Source organism: Mesoplodon mirus (genome assembly GCF_964341445.2).
Source record: "Mesoplodon mirus genome assembly, chromosome: 5".
In the NCBI taxonomy this organism is placed as follows: domain Eukaryota; kingdom Metazoa; phylum Chordata; class Mammalia; order Artiodactyla; family Ziphiidae; genus Mesoplodon; species Mesoplodon mirus.
Genome location: NC_138980.1, coordinates 155768934 through 155792271, shown reverse-complemented (window position 1 = coordinate 155792271; position 23338 = coordinate 155768934). Strand labels below are relative to the sequence as shown.

The window sequence follows — 23338 nt, the reverse complement described above, 5'->3', positions numbered from 1 at the left end:
CAAGGCTGTTTTCTAGTTGCTGTCCCTAAGCAGAGATCCCTCTCTAATCTTTGCCGACCCTTGATTTTATGAGACCCCTGGGCAATTGACTTAATTGGTGCCTATTTCTTCTTCAAATTTCGAATCACAGTATCTCTTGGTTTACTGACAAGGAAGTTAAAGTGCCAGATAGCTTTCTGTATTTTATATGGTCCAGTAGTAGAGAATGAATCAGTCTTCAGTGCGACTTGCATGTAAAAAAACCTCAAGTTGCTCATAAAATTTTGTAGCTCATATTTCTGTGGAACAATTTTTTTTTTCAAACAGGGGTTATGCAAACCACACTTGTTGCAGGCTTGTGGTCTAAATAGGAGGTAACTGAAGAACACTTAATAGAAACCGGGTTTCTGGATCAGTCTTTTGGACCAGATTATTTCTAACTCTTGCCCAACTTCTCCAGTATTAAGAAAACGGAGTATGGAAATCTTAATGGCTGGAAATGGGGATGAAAGATCCTCTTTTTAGCATTTACAGTGCCTCTGGGCTGTAAATCTCTGTGCTCAGAAGAAATCACCTGAAGATCATGAACACTATAAAAGGCCCTACATTCGATAAAAATTTTCAGCTGTGATTAAAAGCAATCCATGTATCCTAGATATCCTTGACCTGCCATCTGAATCAAGCAAAGGGTTCCCTGTTCTTTAGGGAGAAAACCCAAGACTCTAGTACCATTTTGGAGGCCTATTAGCAGATTCAGCATTTTAGGGGGATGGTCACACAGTGAAGTAGTTGTCTCAGGCCGAGGTCAGCCTTCTAGGTCAATAAGGCAGTGACTGGTGCTAGCAGGAGGGAGAGAAGGCAAGAACCAAGAAAAATGCACAAATGGTTTTCTCCTTTGCTCTAGGTCTTCTGTTAGCAGTAAAGAGAAAACCTCTACACAAGATAGCCAACAGTAAAGCCAACCTTAATAAAAAAAATTCTGGACCACAAAATATATTTACCAACACTGATAGCAGTGGCAGATCAAAAGCAGAACAAAGGACTCTGGGAAAAAAAAAGGTCCACTTAGCAGCATTACAGGTGAAGTACCCAAGAGCCATTAGAAACCAGGCTCCTGTAACTTGGGAGAAGAAATCTTTAGACACATGCTTTAAGTTAGTTTTTCATGTCACTAGGACTCACATTACCTTCCATTTCCCCTTTTCTAACTCTATTTTCATTCTTTTTTTTTTTTCTCGGTACGCGGGCCTCACTGTTGCGGCCTCTCCCGTTGCGGAGCACAGGCTCCGGATGCGCAGGCTCAGCGGCCATGGCTCACGGGCCCAGCCGCTCCACGGCATGTGGGATCTTCCCGGACCGGGGCACGAACCCGTGTCCCCTGCATCGGCAGGCGGACTCTCAATCACTGCGCCACCAGGGAAGCCCCTATTTTCATTCTTTTCAGTCCTTTTTAAGAAAATTCTGCAATACCTAAGTATTACAGTTTATGGGCAAACATTTAAATATACTATTTGTAAGAATTTTTAGCCATAACCTGTTTGAGGTCATTAAAACTGCTTTGTGAGGAAATATTTGACCTTCTGAAACACTGGCCTGATCTGGCTTACTGAAGTCAGAAAGGCCATTTTGATTCTTATAAATGAAAAAAAACAGGGATATGAAAAATTGATTTGTTCAAGGTCAATCTGGTGATTATAAAGCAGACTTCCTGAATCACAGATGATGACTCTTTCCATCCCACCATGCTGCCCCCACCAAACTGGATTAAAAAGGCTCGTTTTGGGCTTCCCTGGTGGCACAGTGGTTGAGAGTCTGCCTGCCGATGCAGGGGACACAGGTTCGTGCCCCGGTCCGGGAAGATCCCACATGCCGCAGAGCGGCTGGGCCCGTGAGCCATGGCCGCTGAGCCTGTGCATCCGGAGCCTGTGCGCCGCAACAGTGAGAGGCACCCGTACCGCAAAAAAAAAAAAAAAAAAAGGTTCGTTTTAGGAAAGGAATGCTCACCAAGGTTGTTAAAAAAAATCCTGAGCCCCTGAACAAGTGTATATCTAGGAAACAGTCAATCTCGAATCATATTCCTTTGTGTACCCAGGGACAAAGGAGAAGTCAGATTCACGTTTATATTATAAAAAGCTTTTACTTTTCCCTTTTCATCGCTCCTCAGTTGCCTGAGCTGATTTAATAGAGCTCAAACACCTGTCTTTGGGGATCCGAATTTGTCTCTGACAACATCTCTATCACTCAGTGCTCCTAGAGCCACATCTTGGTTCTTCATTTAAGAAAGTATTTTTTCATTTCAGTCATTTGTCCAGTGTGTAAATCCTAATAATCAGCCAGTGCCCAAGGTATTAGCAGTGAGCAGTGTTCTGCTGTGGCAGGAGCACACACACACCAGTTAACCCAGTGGCTTGTCCTTGGACTGCTAGGCTTCCTCTCCTTCCTGGCTGCAGCCGCTCTCCCTCAGCTGATTCCCAGAATGCTTTAAGCTTGGCACTCAGGACTGAGGTCTCAGGTTGTGGCCCTGGCTAAAGGCACCTATATTCCATTGACCTTCTCTGCAGTGCTTATGAACTGGTCACCCAGTCGGTCACTGCAGATTTTAGCCCTGTCTGGAGATGGGACTACTGCTGTTCTTGCCCAGAATACTCTGAATTGACTAAGGCAGCCTCAGAAGAGTTGCTTCCCTTTTCACATATCCAGTTGAAAATGGATTTTCAATATTAACTGTGATAAAAATGAATTATCAGAAAGAAGTGGCCGTTCAGACTCCATTTTTGGGTGGCACTAAAATTTTTTAAATTTTACTATTTTGTGAGACCCCAAAGTCTTAACATCTCCAAACTGACAAACCTATATCCAGAAAACAAGAGCACAAAGTATAGCACCGTAAAATAAAATGTTATGGTGTAACCCTCGTCTCATTTGAAATTATTTTTAATATTTCGTTTTCCTTTATTGACAGTATAAAATTGCTAACTGTCCACTTTCTGAGATTTTGACTGTAAAATGTTTTATGAAATGGTAGTCATAATGAATGGTAGTTATAGTTTTAATATCCTCATACCTGACAAAATAGAAAGTTGTCACCTATTTTGGTTCCAAAAGTTTTAAAATTTTACTATTTTGTGAAATCCCTAAATTTTAAGGGACTACATTGGAAATGTGCAGCACAACACAACTTACTACAAAGTTTCACCCGTGGCAGACTGTAAATGAGAACTACTTTCTAAGCTCATTAGAAAGTAATGGGAAACAGCAATCTGGATAACAGTCCAATCAAACACCTGATGTTTCTAGCTGACCTAGTTAATAAGGTCATATACAACTTTTACATTCTTTTAAACTAGCTACTGGCCACTGAAATTTGAGGTAGGTAAGGTGGGAAAAAAAAATCTAGCCCAGATCAACTGTCCCACATACAAATTTTAATAAACGTTCATTAGCAAGCATGCGAAGTTTATGCAACCTGTTTCATAAGCTCAGTGAAGCCTGCCTTCTCTGTTTCGACAGTTTACCCACCATTTTCCATGAAAGGTCCACTTAGGGCAAACCTGACAATATTCCAGAGATGGGATTGTCCTAATCCATTCAGTAACAAGCAACCAGAAATCTTTGGACAAAATGGCAGGAAGTAAGACCATTTAGGGGGGTCAAGCCTTATACACCAGGCCTAAGGGTACAGGCTACAGGCCTCACTAGATTCTTATATCCTTTCCATGCAAGGATGGGGAACTACTCTGAAATAATTTAGTTCACATATCCTGAATACCTCTAGTTTTACCAATGAGAGCCACTACTATTAGCTATTATACTGATCAATGAGCTATTAATTTCCAAAAGAAAACCTACTTCAAACATTTACTCTGCTAATTACCGAAACTTCTGGCCATGACTAAGATGTGGATGCCAGAAACACCTGTAACAGCCGCCTGTGGCATTTCTGATTAGAGCACGAGCTGTCCACTGCTGGAGTGAGAAACCCACGGTACAGCTGCCAACTGCCTGGCGCAGGGGTGAACGTAGCCTGACACGTGGATAAAAACGCTACTTGGGAAAAGAGAAAATACTATACAATTTCCCTAATTTCTCAGGACCCAACAGCTTTTGTTTCACGTGGGGACAAGGGCCAGCAGTGTGAAGACAGGAAGGGGAGAAGGGAGTCTACGCTGTTCTGAAAACCCCTCACCCTAAGCTACAGGGAACACCAAATGCTGCCCTTTCAGCAACTGTAACTAATTCTTAGCAGGACTACTCGATAGCACCACAGAAATTCTGTGGCTTCTTGTAAAAATGATTATGTTACAAGACTTATTTTTATTAGAACAATAGAATTTAACAAATCATTTTATTTTTATTGTTTTGAATCATTCGTTCTAGGTGGAAACACATCATCATCAAGTAGGGAATAAACGAATTAAAAAGTGGAAAAAATAGGGGCTTCCCTGGTGGCGCAGTGGTTGAGAGTCCGCCTGCCGATGCAGGGGACACGGGTTCGTGCCCGGGTCCGGGAAGATCCCACATGCCGCGGAGCGGCTGGGCCTGTGAGCCATGGCTGTTGAGCCTGCGTGTCCGGAGCCTGTGCTCCGCAACGGGAGAGGCCACAACAGGGAGAGGCCCGCATACCGCCAAAAAAAATAATAAATAAAAAAATGGAAAAAATATTACCTACCTATTCCTGGTAAGCACAATTTTACTGGAAAGAATATGAGATAAACTTCAAACAGGCAAAGATAATCTTAAAAATAAGATTACAGTCTTCTATATGTGACACATGAACTGAATTTGTAGTCACCAAAGCATCCTGCTCTGCCTGAGGAAGTGCTCCTCCTAGTGGTCTTTCATAGGAACTTGAACAAAGTTAAACTAGACAAATAGAGCATGCATAAAAAGAAAATTCTTTATTAAGTCACACCTTGATGTCAGGGTGATTTAGAAAGAATTAAATTCATTAGTTTCTGAATTCTAAATAACTCCAGATACGTGCAGCTAAAATAATAGTCTTAAATGTGCAAAAAAGTCTTATTAAGTTGATACATGTTTTAAATTCTTTATAGGTTCAACTTGAAAAAAATACATTAGGTCAAAATAAGTTCAAACCGAAATAATGGAATTAAATAGTGACTAGTAATCTGAAAGTGGAGGTTCTTTCACCCAACAAATATTATTGCATCCTAGGTACTGTTCTAGGTACTAGATGTGCCAATGAAAAACAGAACCGCCCTATTTTAAATTTAAAGGAAAACTGTAGTCCTTGAAGTGTTTACTGATTAAATATTTTCATAATTATGTTTTAGACTGGTTTTGATCTTGTGTTTATCCAGACAAAAAATATTTGGACATTTAGTAGATTTAATCATTTCCTTCTCAAACATATACTATACTTTACAAAACTCCAACTTCTTTTGTACCAGCTGGGCACCCTGAGATTGCCTGGAACATTTATTAGTTATCGGGTACTCACCCTGGACTAGACACCCAGAATTGCACAAATTGTACACGTGCCTGGAAGCAGTGCCTACATAATGTTCTGGAGGAGCTTTTCCCTGAAGTGCTTTGCTGAAACACTCTCCAAAGGCCAAAAGTGCCTGGCCACTGAGAGACACTGAGCTGTTTTCACATGGTGCAGAAACTTCATTTTAGTTATATACTTTTTCTAATAGAAAACAAGTTAGATAATTTAGTGTTATATTTTCTTAACCTACATACCACAAAATTATTTCATTGAAAACTACCTAAGAAAGTATAAAATCACTTAATAAATGGTTTTGTACACCTTGGTTTGATTGAGAAACTCTTATAGGCAAACAGAAGGTATCTAATAAGTACTTACTACACTGAACAGTTTTCAGAACAAGATGAAAATCTGTAACTTTTAAGACTATTTTATAGCCTGTTCACAGATGTCTTCAAAATGTACACTTGAAAAATAAATCATATAATTATTCAGACTTGTTTGACGAAGCCTAAATTTCAGAACATTTGTGAAGAAATCACAGTTAAAAGCAGTCACTTCGATGCAATTAAAGACTATTTTTAAAAAAGGATCCTTTAAAACAGTGATTCTCAAACTTGAGCACTTGTCAGAATCTCCTGGGGGGAAGCTTTTTAAACTACAGATTGCCTACCCCCAGAGTTACTGACAAGTTTCCAGGTGATCTAGGCACAACACTCTGAGAACCGTTGCTTTAAGACAGATTATCCAGAATTCCAACTAGGGAGTCATGCCCGTATGCCATTGCTTTTTCTAACAGTAAATAAATAAAAGAACATTTCAGATATGGCTTCACCAAACTTTAAATTTTTAGACACTTGGAATGCCCTGCTTAAGTAGAATAAAACATAAAACTTACTCATCTTGGCTCATAACGATTCCCATGAGTTCGAAAGACAGAACCACAGGCTAGTCCAGTATTGGATAATCTGTGACTACATGAAAACATTACTTATAAAATATACAGCAACTATTAGGGGGCAGGGACTTAGCTCCTATCTCTTCCATGCTTCTTCCCCTTAGAAAATCCAGTAAGAAATCACAAAGAGTGCTACACTCAGAATGAGAACATGACCAATCATGAATGTGTACATAAATAGCACAGTGGATTGCCATACTTAAGACTAAGATTCAGGAACTTCTTCATCAGGACAGCAGTAATATTCCACAAAACATATTTGTCCATCTTCATTTCTAATCATATACTGTAATGAGAGGAACCCTCGGTTATCTGTTCGAATAGATACCTTACAAGATAGGACTAATGCCTTTGTAGAGGGTTTCAGTAAAGAAATCTTGTATCTGTAGAAAAATAAATAAAAAGCTGTTATTTGGACACACTTAAAGCAGTGCTCATAATTCCAAGTAAAGGACAAAAAATAGCCAAGAACTACCAAGTAGCAAATATAAGAATAAAATCAAATACTTGTCCAATTTGCTAGTATTTTCTCTTCATTTTAAAAATTTCATCCACTATTGCAATCCAAAATCCCCAAGTAAACCCAGCAACCTACTATTTATTTTTCTTAATGCTATACTTTTATCTACACATTGAAAGTTTTAAAAAATTTATTTAATAGAAACGTGGTATTTAACCTCAGCTTCATCACCAGTGGCAACCTCTATATTAAGAACTGACCTGTTGACCTGGGTCTGATTACAGTGAAATGATTCCATCAAATCAGAATCTTTGGGATAGTCAAGGTGGGAGCTTCCTGCATTCCCAAAAGTAGATAACCTATAGTAGAAAATGAGCAACTCGTTTATTCATTGGTCCAACAATAAGCCACATTAGGATCCAAATAAGAAAACACTTCCTTAAGAAGCTCATTCTGGTGAGTGAAACAGGTATGTAAACACTTGTTGACAAGACACTATAACAATTACATAATAAAGATTCCTGTAGGATGCTGTGGGAATACAGGAGAGCTAGCAACTAATACATGGCTTTGAAGAAAGCCAGTCACAAAAGGAATCCATAGAGGTTTGCCTCAATTTCATTACCTGAATTCTACTCTGATACTGTCCTTTCCTCCTCCTGAAATCAGAACCATATAACAGGAGAGAGCTGGGGAGTGACAGAAGACCCTGGTCTTCATCAGCTGCAAGCCTGGGGTCCTGTTCCCTGTCTCTGCTGCCCCACCAAGCAATTAGGGCTTTTCTGTACCCCAGACTGTTCTTCAGGCTGTTTTATGGTTTTCTTTGTTTTTCTTTGTCTACAAACTGCTGATTTGTCTACAAATCAGCAGTTTGTAGACAATTTATGAGTGTTTATATGTTTACTTAATCTGCATGAACGTATTGATCATTTGCTTTGGGGTTAACATGTGGATGGATGAACACTATATGAGCACAGTGATAAAGACCTAGGTGCTGGCTTTCCCCAGGATCCACCTTTTCTCTCTTCTAACATCACCTCTTTCTCTCAGCTATGTTGTCCATGCCCAGCCATGCTGATGGTCCCCAAATCTAAATTTCCAGTCTAGCCTGATCTCCTGAGCTCTAGATCTATATATCCAACTACTCCCTAGTGTCACAGGCTCCTCAAGTTCAATGTATCCAAAAATAAAATATTTCAACTTCCAGTTCCCCACCATCAAATAATTTCCTATATGGGAGATGAAAGATCTCATGATCCATCTAGTTACTCATGCTGAGAGATCATTTAGATGGGGAGCCTCTGGAATACTGTTTAAGTGCCTGGAATTTTAATTCATATCACTGCTTAAGTAGGGTTCCACTGATTTCCATTTTGATTAACATTTTAACCAATCTTGAGCCAAATTTTTAACTGCCTAACCTATGAGAAAGGCCTGCAGTTCTTCTAAAGTAGACACAAAAAGAACAATTACACCTCTCATACTATATGTATTTAACTCCTTTACTCTTTAATATTCTGAAATATTTCAAAAGAGAAGACATTTAAATTCTCTCTCTAAATTGATTCTAATCATGAAAAGAGTTTTGCCATTTCATAATCTGTTGGGTCAAAACATGAGAAGCAGCTTGATAGTTTTTGACACTGTATTCCTGATGAAAATTGCCCTCTCTTAGGAAGCTCACCTCTACCATTCCTGCCTAAGTGCTGGTTCCCTAAGTATTTATGTATACTATTTTGGAACTTAATGGCATGTAATTTTGTTCCCTCTGAGCTGTTTCACATATATCCTTGTCACCTTGATTTTAAGCTGTTCCTTCCTGTAGTGCTTAATAAGGCAAATGTGCACACAGTAGGTGATCAATAGATACTTAGAGTGAATGAACCATGTATGGAAAACACCTATTTCCTTTTGCATCCTGTACTAACTTGAAATGAAAGAAAAAGAGATGCCGTATACTACAAACACCTTTTCCAAAAGTTTGAGCCCAATTTTCCTCACAATGCAACCTATCTCCAACAGTTAAGTAGTACAACAATGAAAGGACCACTAGGTTATGAACTAGGAGACTGGGCTACTCTTCTAGAAACCAACACTACCTATGAAGCTTTAAATAGTGAGTTCATCTTTCTGGGTCTTCCTAGTGTCCTGACCTAAAAAAGTATGAAGTAAGAGTAAAAGCTCTCTGAAGTTCTGAAAATTCTAGTAACCTGGATAATAAAAATTCTGCATCCTAAGCAAATGTGTAAGTAGGGAGATGGAGTAAACTACATTAACTATCACTGTACTGCTTTCAAGTACCTGAAATATGGTTTATCTGGAGACATGGTGATCTGTAGGACCTCACTTGTCATATCCAATTCGGAAAACGCTTCACGGAGTCCCTCTGACTGCAGAATAATTTTATTAATGACATTGGTGCTGCAGAAATCAAAATCCAGAGTCTCCTCGGGCTCCTGAGTATTGATTTTACAGACTGTCACCACGCCTCCTTCTTCCAGAAACAGCATCAAAGGGTAACCATAACCTTGGTAACACATCCTAAGTGCAGTTAAAGTCCCTGCAATGGAAACAAATCATACTTGGGGCTTAGCTTTTTAGCTCTGGGTTCAGCTTCTCCTCAAATGATGCCTAAAACTCCTCAAGAATATCTTATCCTGCCCATTTCTAGCATATATGTATGTATATCCTTATAAGAAGGGATCACATCTTCCCTGATGATAGCTGTCTGTAGACGATTCCAAAAATAACTCTAAAAAATTGGGAACAAAATGTAATGGAACTCTTTGAAATCGTTTTCCAGGTTGCCAAAAAACACCTCAGAAATAGTTGATTATATATATACAACTTCAGGATGGAGAATCTATATGGTCCAATACTTCATGTAATAACTGTTGTGGAACAGGCTATGCTATTAGTGAACGTTCAATTTGTGCAACGATGGATTGCTTTGATATTGTCTTATTATAACATCAGTGTATTCACTGTGATAAGGACCCTTCCAACCTTTTCTATTGGAAGATAGTCTTTACATTTCCTCAAATTTTAAGGTCTAATTGGGAGAAAAAGGATGGTTACTGGTGGTTAGGGTTTTACCTCTGCAAACCACTAGAGAGAAGGAGGAATATGACAGGACACTCCAGTTCCTCTTCCTTACTGGGTGGAGAACCACAGTGAGGAATGGGGGAAGGCAGATGCTTTTATGGAAAACTAGCTGGGGAACACTGCATTAGAAAATATAATTTTAACCAGTTCCAATAATAATGGAATTGTCATTACAAAATTAAAATATATTTTCTAGAAGACCATAACTGAATTTTCCCTAGCAAATATCCAGATTCCTTTCCTATGAAATAAAAAATCATTCTTCTAGGGATTCTTTGTTGTTTTATATCTAGAGCAACCAAATTCACTATTCCTAAAAATATATAAATATTTTAAAGGAAAGCATTTAAGAAAATAAACATAATGTATAAACAGAGATTAAAGAAGAAAGCAAACAAATTTCGAACACAGTAAACTGGGAGTCAGGACAATTGGTATCTATTCTGCCACTAACTGTAATTCTAGACAAGTTAGAAAAAAGAAGCAATTAAAACATATTTCTCAATGTTAAAGATATTTAAGACATGTTCAAAGTCTTCTTTTGATTAGTTCAAAGTTAAAATCCTAAAATCTTCATAAATTAAAAAAAAAGATGAATGTAAATACTTTTGCAAATATGAAAGGAACCGTAAGCACACTTTCTATTAACACTGTGTAAAATCAGAATCCATGATTGTGGCAAATGAAAAATAAATTGGCAGTTAATTTTCTAAACAAATGTTTATATTACTTATATTCTAATAACTTTGCCTGTATTTTTCTGACCATTCTATATAATGCTTTTATGTTATAATGATAATAAAATAGTTCACCTGGCATAGGGCTTGATCCAAAAATAGATAAACAGTCTAAAAGGATGGTTAAATTAATTCGAAAAGTAACAGACTCTTCTTGAACTCTAAACTCTTGAAATATTCCAGCCTATGAAAAAAAGTAAATGTGAAAATGTATATATATTAAAGAATGAGAACTCACATATAAGGTTCTAGATTTCACTTTATATGTTTTTAAAATAACAATATTGTGCTAACCCCATGAAAATAATTTCTGATTATCAATCAAAACATCTTAAACTTTTTCAATTGTGATCCATTAGAATACTGCTACTCAACAGTTGAAAGTGTAACTGATTTCAGTACCGTGAGAAACTTTATGAAAGGTCCTTCATCTAGCTTCTTGGAGCTAAACTATCCTCCACATGACTCTCCCTTGTCTCCATTTTGTGCCCATCAGTTCGGCGAAGGTCATTTGGAAAACAGCCAATTAGACACCGCATGAGTCATACTGGTTTTCAATTTCTTTTGAGGACAGGAACCATGTCTTATTTATCCCTCTGTACCTGAGGTCGTAATGTGCACTTAGGTGTTCTAAAAAAATGCTGAATTAAATCTGAAATCCTATCTGAACCATACAAATATTACTTTGTAAGAACAACTAGATTATTACCACTACAAGGAAAAAAATTAATAATAGGAAGGTAGTGCAAAAGAGCATATACTATGGAAACAAATGTTCTGGGTTCTCATCCCAACTATGCCACTTGCCAGCTGCAGGACAGTTGGCAACATAAAACACTCAGAAAAGTGCTCGCCTATAGTTTAGCTTAATATATTTTACACATTATTATTATTAACCATTATCTCCGTAAAACACGATGGGGAAAGAATTTGTTACCAGAAGAGAAAAATAATTCAAATAATGATATTTTGTTCTCTAACTTAAATGATGTCTATTAAGACTCTCGGAATTCATTGAGCTGGGTGAAGAATATCGTATGTCACAGGCTTAAAGGTGCCTACTTCCATACCTGAATAAAAGCATTTGCTTGTACACACTTTGCGTTTTCCACTGTAACCTTGATTCCATTTTTAGTAGCGAAACACGTGGCATGTTCTCGGAAATGAATGGCCTTCAAGACAGTGGAGAGATTCCTGACGTTGTCAAGGCTAGCCACTAAGCTGTAATCATTCTCATCTGGGATCTGCTGGGTTAGGAGGGGCATGGTCCACGGCGCATTCGGCCCCGAGGGATGTTCCAGGTGCCAACACCCGCTCCCGCGGGGTCACGAAACACCTGATGAGATGCGACAGATAAAACTCCGCGTCAGTGCTGACGAGGCCCGCGATTTCAACGGGCGCTGAGCCGAGTGCAAGATGTCTAGACGTTGGACTCAGCGGAGCAGGGACTGAACCCCACCTCTCTGCCACTTAACTGTCTCTAAGTTGGGGGGAAATTACTGTCTGTAAGCTACGGTTTCGTCGTCCTTACTAAGGAGACAGTAACACACGAAAAGTTAAGAAAGATAAAAATAGGCCAACTAACACGGTCATTCGGGGCCAGCTTCAACCAAACTGGGGCTACGTATCCCCAGGGTCGGTTTTGAGGTGTCCCGCACCTCCAACCTTACTCCTAACAGAACAGGCGATAGAGGGGCGGCCTTGAATCCTCGAAAGGTCCTCGAAGAGTCCTAGACAGCGCGGCTCACCAGCCCACGGCACCCGCTTACTAGTCTCGGGATCCCGAGCACCCAAACCTTACCTTTGCGCCGGGACAAGACGCAGCTCCCGGAACACTGGGGAAGTGGAGCGTCTCCCGCCACTCTTTTCAGATGGGCCGACCAGCTCGGCCACCGTCACCATAGAGATAGACGAGGCCTAGAGAGCCGAGCGAGCCGTACCACAGAGACGGGAAAGAGGCACCATAGAGCAGGAGGAGGGCAGCCGAGACCGAGCCGTACCACAGAGACGGGAAAGAGGCACCATAGAGCAGGAGGAGGACTGCCGAGCCCGAGCCCCGGGACCATAGAGATGGGAAAGCGGAGCGAGCGGCTGAGCCGGAAGGAAGGCCTAGAGTGAAGGCGGAGAGTAAGATGGCGGTGGCCAAGAGGAAACGGCGTGGGGGCCCGGCGTTTCAGGCGAAAAAGCTAAAAAGAAACGAAAAAGATGCTAAGACGCCTGCTAAGCCGAGCGACGTAGCAGAGGAGGCGGAGGAGGAAGAGAGAGATCGTATTCCAGGCCCGGTTTGCAAGGTTAGAGGAGGCTCTACGGCCGTGGCTTCACGCGCCTTCGTTGGGGCTGCTTACCACATGATGGCTCTGCGGGTTTCCGAGTTGCACGGGTGTTTCGGGAGCTCGGTCCCATGTCTCCCGGCGGGACCCCCTACAGCGTTTACATTTAATTCTCGTGCACGTGGCCGCAGTCTTGGAGGCTGCGGGCTGAGCAACAGGGCGGACTTCTGAGCTCTTACCCGGCTCACAGGAAGCGACTTACGGGGACTCAGTTACAGTGTTTGGTCTTCCAGTTACTCCAGTTTTTGTTGTCGTTGGAGGATAGTACTTTTTCCCTAAAGTTGTTTCTCGCTCTCGAGTATATCCCTTCCAGTGATGAATTCCAGTGAATCCCTTCCAGAATTCCACATTCTGCCATAATGAGCTGCGGTCAGTTAGGGATCCTGAAGCTTGTTATGCGGTCGTTTAAAAGTTGCTCTTCTTTGGGACTATGATTTTGACTTGTTTGATCTTTAACTCTCAAGGGGTAACGAAAACTGGAGTAGATAGTATGACCTTTACGTATATTCAACAGAGTTTTAACGTGCCAGGCACGTAAGCTGTTAGGTTTCCCCTGCTTTGGGATTGCAAAACTAGAACATGACCACTTCCTCCTAACATGTTGGAGTTTAGAAGAAAACTAAGAACTCATATGAGTTGATGGTTTTTATTCAAAAGAAGGCGAACTCAAGTTGTCGGACTTAACTTTCAGTCAACTGAGAGCTCTGTAAGCTAGATCAGATACTGTGGAGACAAGAATTGTGTTTGATTTATTAATTTCTGTCTCCCCCCGCTCCCAAGCGTAAACCTCTTGTCTACCACGTAGTGAGTGATAGATCAGTGACCCTTTGTGGTGGAGTGGCAAGCACTGGGAAAGGAGTTAGCTTTTAGTAATGAAAGCTGAGCTTGACTTCTAGCCCTGATATTAATTATCAGGGACGTTTTGAACTCTTTGCTCACCTGCAAATTAAGAGCAAGGAAATGTGATTTACTGTTTGTGAAGAATAAGCTGGACTTCTTGTAGATTTTCTGTAAATGTTCGCGTTCTCACTCTTCCCTTTAAGAGCTAGAAAGAAATATGATAGTAGCAATGATCTGAGTCACAATATAAAAAATATTTCTGAAGTGCAAGAGATAAAGATTACTTTAGGATAACCAGGTAAGGGATCATGAAGGATTTAGCCTTTGAGCTGGATCCCAAGGTAAGGGCAAAATTCTGATATTCAAAAACGAGAGGGAACAATATAAGAGGGAGAGAGCGAGAGAGAGAAAAAAACTAATCAAAGGTGTTGAAGTGGACGAAATGCTGACAGTTTAAAAAGTACAGCCAAATTGGCTAAAGTGTAGGGTTTATTTGGGGCAGTAGTGAGGTAGAAATATAGATGTATTTTAGAACCCAGTGTTAAAGCTGTGTCATTTTGGACTTTGTTTAGAAAACCCTGGAAGGTAAAGATGTGATTGGAGCATGTAGGCGGTAGTCTGCCTTGTCTGTTGGAGGAGCTTCTGGCTGGAAAGACCAGCATTTAGAAGATGTGCAATTGATATGAGATTAAGAATATGAAGCTTGAAGGCAGTATCACTAGGAGAGGACTAAGCTGTTGCAAAGAGAGATTGATAGCATTTACTAGTGCTTATGATATGAGAGAACAAGGGCAAACAGAAGAGTCAAAGCGTGGGGGACTGAAATGATGGTGACATCATCAGAAAAATAAATAGCAAGGAAATTTACCGGATTTTAAGGGTTGGTATTCTAGAATTGAATTTGAGGTAAGCCAAATACTTGGATTATTAGGGCTAGCAATAGAAAGAGTTCCTTACCTTTCTGTAGAGTTAGTTGACAGTCAAAGCTGTGAGAATGATTGTGAGAACTCTGTCTTGGAGAGATCAGAAATAAAAAAGAGGGCTAAGAAAGAATCTTTAGAGTCAGGAGGAGGAATTGGAGAGATTGAAGAAAAAAAAACAAAAAGAAGGGAAGCCAAGGAGATTTCTGGGTAGCAGCTGGGGTCAATGAGTTCTACAGAGATATTGGATTAAAGGTTAAGGTCAGGATTGTTTGGCTTGCTGCTTGGATGCTTAATCTGTAAACAAACAAGATAGACTCACTATGAAATGTTAAAATTCATCTCACTTTTTTTTCTTTAGGGCAAGTGGAAAAATAAGGAACGGATTCTCATCTTTTCTTCTAGAGGAATAAATTTCAGGACAAGACATTTAATGCAAGACTTGAGAATGTTGATGCCTCATTCTAAAGCAGGTACCTTTATATCATATACTTTAAAATTTTGTATTTGTAAACTTGCCTGTTTATATGTTTTCACTTCGAGTCACACTTTGTTCGTTCACCATGTCAGGTAAAGAACCATGACTTCTCAGAAGTGTATGTTCAGTGCCAAGATTTTTCCAATTAATATTTTGTTAGAAATTCTTTGCAAAATTCATTAAACATTCTCTTCACTTTCTTAAACAGATATCCCAACTAGCAAAACATTTCTTAAAGGTCCAGGAATGCGTTCAGTGTAATGTTCTCAGAGGTCATGAGCTGGTTTGTCCTTCTAAATGATTTGGGACTGCCATGTATTGCTTTCTGTATTTAAAAAAACTTTTTATTAAAAACCTTGATGCGCCAGGAGTAGGATTTCAAGCACCTTCAAGTTGGGACTCAGTCTGGTCCTAAGTGCCAAGCTTTTCTTTTTAGTAATGGGGTATCTTACAGGCAAGTGAAGAACACCTAGTTTGGGCTGTATAACCGTGACAGCGCCCTCATGCAGGTGTTTTTGTGCCTGTGTCGGGAGGTGCTTTTGACTTTAATTCTAGGTAATAACTTCGTTCTTTAGTTCTTCAGTGTTTCTCAAACTGAGGTCTGCTGTTAATCTTCAGGACTCTGAAACTAATGAGAGAATTTTAATTTATGAGCTCTAAATGTGGTTTGTGAGAATTTTCCCATTTTTGAAAGGGATTCATAGAATTCAGGCATGCCTCTTTTTATTGCGCTTCACTTTATTGCAATTTTTTTCCCGTATTTGAAGGTTTGTGGCAACCCTGTGTCGAGTGAGTTTCTTGGTGCCATTTTTTCAGTGGCATTTATTTGCTCACTTTGTGTCTGTGTCACATTTTGGTAATTCTTGCAATATTTCAAACTTTTTCATTGTTAGCATTTTTTAGCACTAAAATATTTTTAAATTAAGGTATGTACATTGTTTTTTTAGACATAATGCTATTGTATACTTAACAGACTACAGTATAGTATAAATGTAACATTTATATGCACTGGGAAACCAAAAAAATTTGTGTGACTCACTTTATTGCGATATTTGCTTTGTTACGGTAGTCTGGAACTGAACCGGCAGCATCTCTGAGGTATGTCTGTACACAAGTAAGAGACACTGCTTAGAGCTTTATAATTCTTGAGGACTATTTTTAATCACTCATGTTTACATTTCTAAAGAACAAGATTTTTAAAGAGGTCATGTGTTTTCAGGTCTAATTATTTTGAAGATCAATAAAATCTCATTTAAACTGAAGATTATAAAAATACTTAATATTTAATTTCCTGGAAAGTATGTGTGACTTGATTGAAGTAGCTTTGAAATTTTTTGTTTACTTATCTTTTTTTCTTTTTATAGATACTAAAATGGATCGTAAAGATAAGTTATTTGTGATTAACGAGGTAATTTTAGTTAATTTTAATTAAAGTAAAATATTCTAGCAACATTGTATTTAGGAACACAATATTTGGAACACTAGAAATAGTTCATTTAAAAAATAAGTCATTCAGTGACGTTTAAGTTTTGTATAAGATACGCAAATTTTATGAACTTTAATTATCTGCCTTTTAAATTTTTATAGTACTTGTTGTCTATTTCACACAGTTCAGTGCTTCAGTATATATTATTTCTTGATCATTCTTATATTTGTCTTCTCTCAGCAAGCATACTGAAATTTCCTGAGGACAAGGATTATCTCATTCTTTTTTTTTCTCATTATGTCTCGTACAGTAGTGCTAAATTCATAGTAGGTACTCATAAAAATTATCAACGTAAATAAAATAAAAAGCCCATTAAATATTTTTTAAAACTCATTGAAAAGTATTTTGCCAGTTTTAAAAGTGGTGCATGTGATATTTGCTCTTGAGATATTACAAACTAGTAATATGTTAAATTTTCAAAGTATTGTTGAAGACTAAACTTGGGTTTTTAGAGCAGATTTTCTTTTAAAACTTAGAAGAATTGTTTTAAGTTAATTCTCTTTAGCTATTAGAAAGGCCTCTGTTATTTATTTAGCACAGGTGTTTGAAGTGCTGCTCTATCATGGCATTATTCTATAGAAACGGTGTCTTTAAAAATGCCCCTGTCATCATGGAGCTTACATTCTAATGGGGGAGATGGGCCGTAAACAAGTAGTATAATTTCAAGTGAAGATAGGAGAAATAAACAGGATATAGGTTGCCAGCAACTAAAGCTCACAACTTAGTGTGTAGTTGTGTTTATTGTAAGACCAGTAAGGAACAAAAGCATTGGACTAAAGAATTCTTAAACCTCAGGTAGTGTATATGTATTAGTTTTTGAACACTACAATGATATAGGACTTCATTCCTTTTGTATATTTCTCAATTGTGACTTTGTAAATCTTTAAGATGTTGAAGTTTAATTCAACTTGAAATGGGTTTTGTATACTTGCCTTTCACCAGCTCCTTAGTGATTTTACAGAACCAAATCACAGAAATGGTAGTACAGATGAGGAAGAAAAAACAGATTTCTTGAGCTTAAAATCAAAAAGCTAAAGAGTTAAAAATCAAAGTAACCATTATAAAGGATGTTTTTGGTTCTGTAAGGACTGTATTTTTCTACAGTTGGTGAGGCTAATTGTAATGTGCTTTACCCTGGGGCATTTGTTTTAAATCTTTGTAGTTTGTACACAGGACCATGGTCAGAACAAGAGGTTCCCCAAGGGAGGCCAGTAAAAATGCTAGGCCAGAAAGAGTAGCTGCTTCCACCAAAGAGGTGGGCAGAGCACAGTTTACCTTGGGCAGAACACCTAAGAGGAACTTTAAACGTTTCCATGAATAAATTTACCTTGATTTAGACCTTTGTAGCCTATTAACCTGCTTAAGTATTTTTGAAGGCATCTAAATATTCATTGCATTGAATTGCTTTAGATCTTATTTTTATTATCCACTTCATTTTTCTATACTTTGCTCCATTTAGGTTTGTGAAATGAAAAACTGCAACAAATGTATCTATTTTGAAGCTAAGAAAAAACAAGATCTCTATATGTGGTAAGAGAATGTATTAAATAAGATTAGAGAATATGTGAATATTATTAGCACATTATGGTGTCTTCTAAACTGAATTGGTAGTAAGCTTTTACTACGTTCTAAGTTTTAATTAGTTGAAAAAGCTTTTATATTTTTTAGGCTTTCAAATTCACCTCATGGACCATCTGCTAAATTCCTTGTTCAAAATAGTAAGTTGACTCAATTTAAAAGTTTTTGTGAGAAAATTGAAAATAATCTTTTGGGATAATCGTGCCAAAGTTATATCTATTTTTGTTGCTGTTGTAATTTTTCTAGTTCATACCCTAGCTGAGCTAAAGATGACTGGAAACTGTTTGAAAGGTTCTCGGCCCCTCTTGTCTTTTGATCCTGTAAGTTTCTCATTTAGTGTATGAGGTCTAATTTTCTTACTGTGCGTGGTTGCTTTTTGGTGGATAGAGTTGTATAATTCAATTTAGTTAATATGAAAACACAAACAATTTTAAACGAAACTAATGTTGTCAAGTAATATGTTCACTCTATTTTTATAGGCTTTTGATGAATTACCACATTTTGCTTTGTTAAAAGAACTCTTAATTCAGGTAAATATCTTTACTAGAAATTATTTTTAGTAAAATATTATAAATGAGTGTCTTCCTTTTAACTTAGCTATCTAAAGCACACATGGTATGTCATAGAATACGGAATTAATGTGTCCTTTTTCCCACTAGATCTTTAGTACACCACGGTATCATCCCAAAAGTCAACCATTTGTGGACCATGTGTTTACGTTCACTATTTTGGATAATAGGATATGGTTTCGGAACTTTCAGGTTAGCTTTAATTAACTTTTAATTATACTTTGAAATAATTAGGATATATTGCTTTTATAGACATGGAAAATGCAAATGATAAATTCTTTTCTTTTCTTTTCCGTCGCTTTCTTTTCCCCACAGACTTGTAGTAAATAACCTTTATCTCATAACTTAGGTTCATGGCTATCAGCTAATATGGTGTATGGATTTTCTAACAAGCCACTATATATTGAGTAAAATATAAGTTTCTGTCTCAAGAGGTTAGAATCTACCAGGGGTGAGGTGGGGTTTAAGACTTTGAAAAACATAACCCCTGTAGAAAGCATTCAATGAGAACTATTAGATGAGTCATACAGTGATTCATCCAGGAGGAGAGAGGTGATTCTGGAAATCTGTGGAGAGGTAGAAGAGAGCAGCAAGGCAAAATTTCAGACAGCTTATGAAGTAAACTGGGCTCTTTTCTGCACGTTGTTGTTATATTGGATACTTTGCAGTGTGAGTTAAACATATCCCCTTCTTAACCCCTGAGGGCAGGCATACCTTAACCAACTATAGTAATATTTGTAGTTCAGAAGTTGTCTCTTAATTCCACAGTCAGTAACCATTCAAAAATAAATTTTGCCAATGTCTTTTTATCTGCCTTTTAATCTAAATTGAATTAAATTTATAAAAACAATTTAGGGGTTGATTTAAATTTTGAAAGGGTGCCCCATAGGGTGCTTTAATCCATTTTGTTACCATGGTTGCAGTTTTTTAAAATTTATTTATTTATTTATTTATTTATTATTGATTGATTGATTGATTGATTGATTGTGGCCCACGGGCGTCTCACTGCTGTGGCCTCTCCCGTTGCGGAGCACAGGCTCCGGACGTGCAGGCTCAGCGGCCATGGCTCACGGGCCCAGCCGCTCCGCGGCAGGTGGGATCTTCCCGGACCGGGACACGAACCCGTGTCCCCTGCATCGGCAGGCGGACCCTCAACCACTGCGCCACCAGGGAAGCCCATTGGTTACAGTTTTAAATATTCATTTAACCACAATTTTTCAAGAAGATGCACATTGTGAGAAGCAAGATACAGACCAAATTGAAGTGACTCAATTTTAAAAACACACTGAAAAAACATTTATATTTTCCTATGACAACTATCTGTAACCAGTAATGTATTTCAGAAAGTATTGATGATTTGGCACTTGCCAAGTTTCACTTCCACCTTAACTTCATTGGTTATCAGTTCTTTTAGGCACATTTGTAATGAGGATATAGCCTGTATACGTTTTAGGAGTAGTATATCCAAACCAAAATGAAATGTTTCCTTTTTATTAAAGATCATAGAAGAAGATGCTGCTCTTGTAGAAATAGGACCCCGTTTTGTCTTAAATCTCATAAAGATTTTCCGGGGAAGTTTTGGAGGACCAACTTTGTATGAAAATCCTCACTACCAGTCACCAAACATGGTAAGCTGTTTTTGTTCAGTGGTCCTTGATGTCCCAGAACTCTTGGGCCAAAATAATTCTGTCAAGTAACTATTCTGTTAACTGAAACTGAATTTGGTTTTTGCTGTGTACAGTCTTACAAATTGCTTTTTTTTTTCGATGACACAGGGTGAAGGGAAGTAGGGTTCATAAGTGAATGTCTTTGCCATATATAAAATGTTTATTTTTATTTCAAAAGCACCTTTAATACTTTTTTTGTTTCTAGCATCGGCGTGTCATAAGATCCGTCACAGCTGCAAAATACAGAGAGAAACAGCAAGTGAAAGATGTGCAGAAGCTGAGAAAGAAAGAACCAAAGACTATTCTTCCCCATGATCCCACTGCAGATGTTTTTGTTACACCAGCTGAGGAAAAGCCGATAGAAATACAGTGGGTAAAACCAGAGCCAAAAGTCGATTTGAAAGCAAGAAAGAAAAGGATTTATAAAAGGCAAAGGAAAATGAAACAGAAGATGAACAGTGGGAATGCAAAATGAATCAATGGATAACTAATTTGTTCTCATTTGTTTTATATTTATTTTATGTTCAATGTGTAAGTACTTTTATTGTTCGGGACGACCTTATATCTAATTAGTGTGACATTTAAAAGAGAAAAATTAAGATTTTTTGGCTTCAGGGGGTTGGGTCCTATGTTTTTCTAAATAAAATATCACCAGAACTCATCACTTAATTTCTGTTTTTCTTTTCAAAGCTTGTTTGTATTATTAAAAACTTAGCACACTTAAGGTTTAGGCCTGCTCTCTTGGATTAAAATTTTGAGTTTAGCAAAGCTGAAATTCAAACAGATTTATTGGATCATTATTACATGTAAAACAGCATTAGGCACTTGGAGAGCGTACTGTCAGGTGGTAAGGTAAAGTTGGGGTAGACTGCTAGAAGGGAAAGCATCTTACTGAGGTTTGAGTCCCTGAGTCACAAATCAGTGAGGCCCCGGAAAAGCCAACCTCTCATTTTGTTTTCTTACCTTGAAAATGTATGCTAAAAATACTTAGGTTTTGGGCTTCCCTGGTGGCGCAGTGGTTGAGAGTCCGCCTGCCGATGCAGGGGACACGGGTTCGTGCCCCGGTCTGGGAAGATCCCACATGCCGCGGAGCGGCTGGGCCCGTGAGCCATGGCCGCTGAGCCTGCGCGTCCGGAGCCTGTGCTCTGCAATGGGAGAGGCCACAACAGTGAGAGGCCCGCATACTGCAAAAGCAAAACAAAACAAAACAAAAAACAAAAAAAACCTTACGTTTTGCAAATCAAATGAGTTAATATATGTGTTGAAAGCTTTTTGTAGATTACAAATTTAATTTAGAAGCAGTGCCTGTAAATTACTTATCAAATTAACAGTAAAAGGAAGAAAAACAGGACAGTTGTTAAGAGGGCACCAGAAGATTTGAATTTCTCCTGTTACGAAAGAACTTTACTTGAAGTAAAGAGCACTGGGCTTACCACTCTGGAAGTCGATTAGTAATGGAAAGACAAGATTCTGGGTGCAAGTGGCCAGGGATAGGGGTCATGCATGTGGTGTTTTGTCACCCACTAATTTCATGCTAATCATTTTCTCCTGTCTTTCTGCAGCGTGATTAGTAATTCCATAGTATTCCACTCTGTCACAGCTATCTAAGCAGTCCCTTGTTGGATATTTGAGTATTTCACTTTTATCTTTTTCTGGTATAGGTGCTTGCAGCAAACTTTCTATAGATAGTTTTTACAATATTTGTGGTTTCCTATAAGTAGAACTCTGGTCAAAAATTACGAACCTGGTCCCGTAAATATTGTACCTCACCAGAGGTTAGTGTTCATTTCCTTACACCCTTGCTGAGATAATCTTTGTCAATTTGATAGGTAAAAAAATGAATACTGTTTTTTGGCTATGTACTGGGTTTTCTTTTGTGACTAGTCTTTTGTGTGGTAGTTACATGAATTTGTAAGGGCTCTTCTATAGTGAGGTTTTTCTAGGCATCTTTCCTAGTTTGTCACTTGGGTTTTGATTTTGTCTTTATTTTAGATCTGTGTAGGCAGAATGATCAGTTTTTCCATTTCACTTTTTCCTAATTTTCTGCTAAGAAAGGCCTTCTTGAGTGCTACTTTATCTTGAAATGGTCTAAGTTAAGCTACTTACCTTGAAATTTAAGTAATTCAAGTCAGAGGTTCACTTGAAATATTCAATACTTGTATGTGGCTAATGAAAGGCAAATCTGGTTAAGTGCAGGGGAAAAAAGGCCATTATTTAAGCGATAGAATATAGGCTGAAAATTAGCTGTATATTTCCCTTTCGTAATCATTTATATGGATAACTCATTTGAATGAGAATTCCTCATCTCCCAAGTCCATGTTCATTTAGAAGTCAGCCTGTTTAGTGAAGATCTTCTTTAGACTGAAATTTATATGCAGTGTAATTGTCTTTAAAGTTTGATACAATGTTATAAGTAAAAATAGATCCCTTTTTCCCTCAGGAGGAAAAAAAGGTAGCAAAACCAGATGGGGTTGGAGGAAGAAAAAAGTACTTTGTTTTTTCATTTTTTGCCCAACCCCCCCTCGCCTCATTCCATTCTCAGATGGGGAAAGGTCCTGTTTTTCATTGCACTCAAACTTCTCAATCCGTACCTATTACCAATTTACAATCCAAGACCATATAGTATCTTCTTTGGAAAAGAGGCAAGTATGAATTTTGAGTAGTGGGTTGGACAGTGTTGTGCCTAGAAACTTGAGGTTTAGAGTTGGTTGGTTTTGATTGTGCAGGGGGCAGGGTATTAGGGAAGAAAGGGACAGCTTCCTAAACTTTGGATACCCAA

General features: G+C 38.3%; 2 protein-coding genes across 2 annotated transcripts; one reads left to right on the top strand and one right to left on the bottom strand.

Moving 5' to 3' along the window:
• Positions 1 to 3384: 3384 nt before the first annotated feature.
• Positions 3385 to 12580, bottom strand: RAD1 (RAD1 checkpoint DNA exonuclease). Its single transcript, XM_082621959.1, has 6 exons — positions 12493 to 12580; positions 11762 to 12027; positions 10767 to 10875; positions 9151 to 9409; positions 7110 to 7208; positions 3385 to 6772 (listed from the first exon to the last, which is right to left on the bottom strand). Exons 2-6 carry the CDS (start codon positions 11954 to 11956, stop codon positions 6595 to 6597), a joined length of 840 nt encoding a protein of 279 aa, XP_082478085.1. The 5' UTR covers positions 11957 to 12027; positions 12493 to 12580; the 3' UTR covers positions 3385 to 6594.
• Positions 12581 to 12823: 243 nt separating this feature from the next.
• On the top strand, positions 12824 to 21223 carry BRIX1 (biogenesis of ribosomes BRX1; the record flags this gene model as incomplete). The annotated part of the gene is made up of 10 exons (XM_082621958.1): positions 12824 to 12982; positions 15143 to 15254; positions 16624 to 16667; positions 18205 to 18275; positions 18414 to 18463; positions 18570 to 18643; positions 18803 to 18853; positions 18983 to 19084; positions 20392 to 20520; positions 20765 to 21223. The coding sequence occupies 10 exons, from the start codon at positions 12824 to 12826 to the stop codon at positions 21032 to 21034; spliced, it is 1062 nt and encodes a 353-aa protein (XP_082478084.1). The 3' UTR covers positions 21035 to 21223.
• Positions 21224 to 23338: the final 2115 nt, after the last annotated feature.

Coding starts and splice junctions, on each gene's coding strand:
- RAD1 (XM_082621959.1), bottom strand. CDS start 11,956: ATGCCCCTCCTAACCCAGCAGATCCCAGATGAGAATGATTACAGCTTA. Junction 10,876..11,761: donor AAGCAAATGCTTTTATTCAG/GTATGGAAGTAG, acceptor TTTTTTTCATAG/GCTGGAATATTTCAAGAGTT. Junction 9,410..10,766: donor TGGATCAAGCCCTATGCCAG/GTGAACTATTTT, acceptor TTTCCATTGCAG/GGACTTTAACTGCACTTAGG.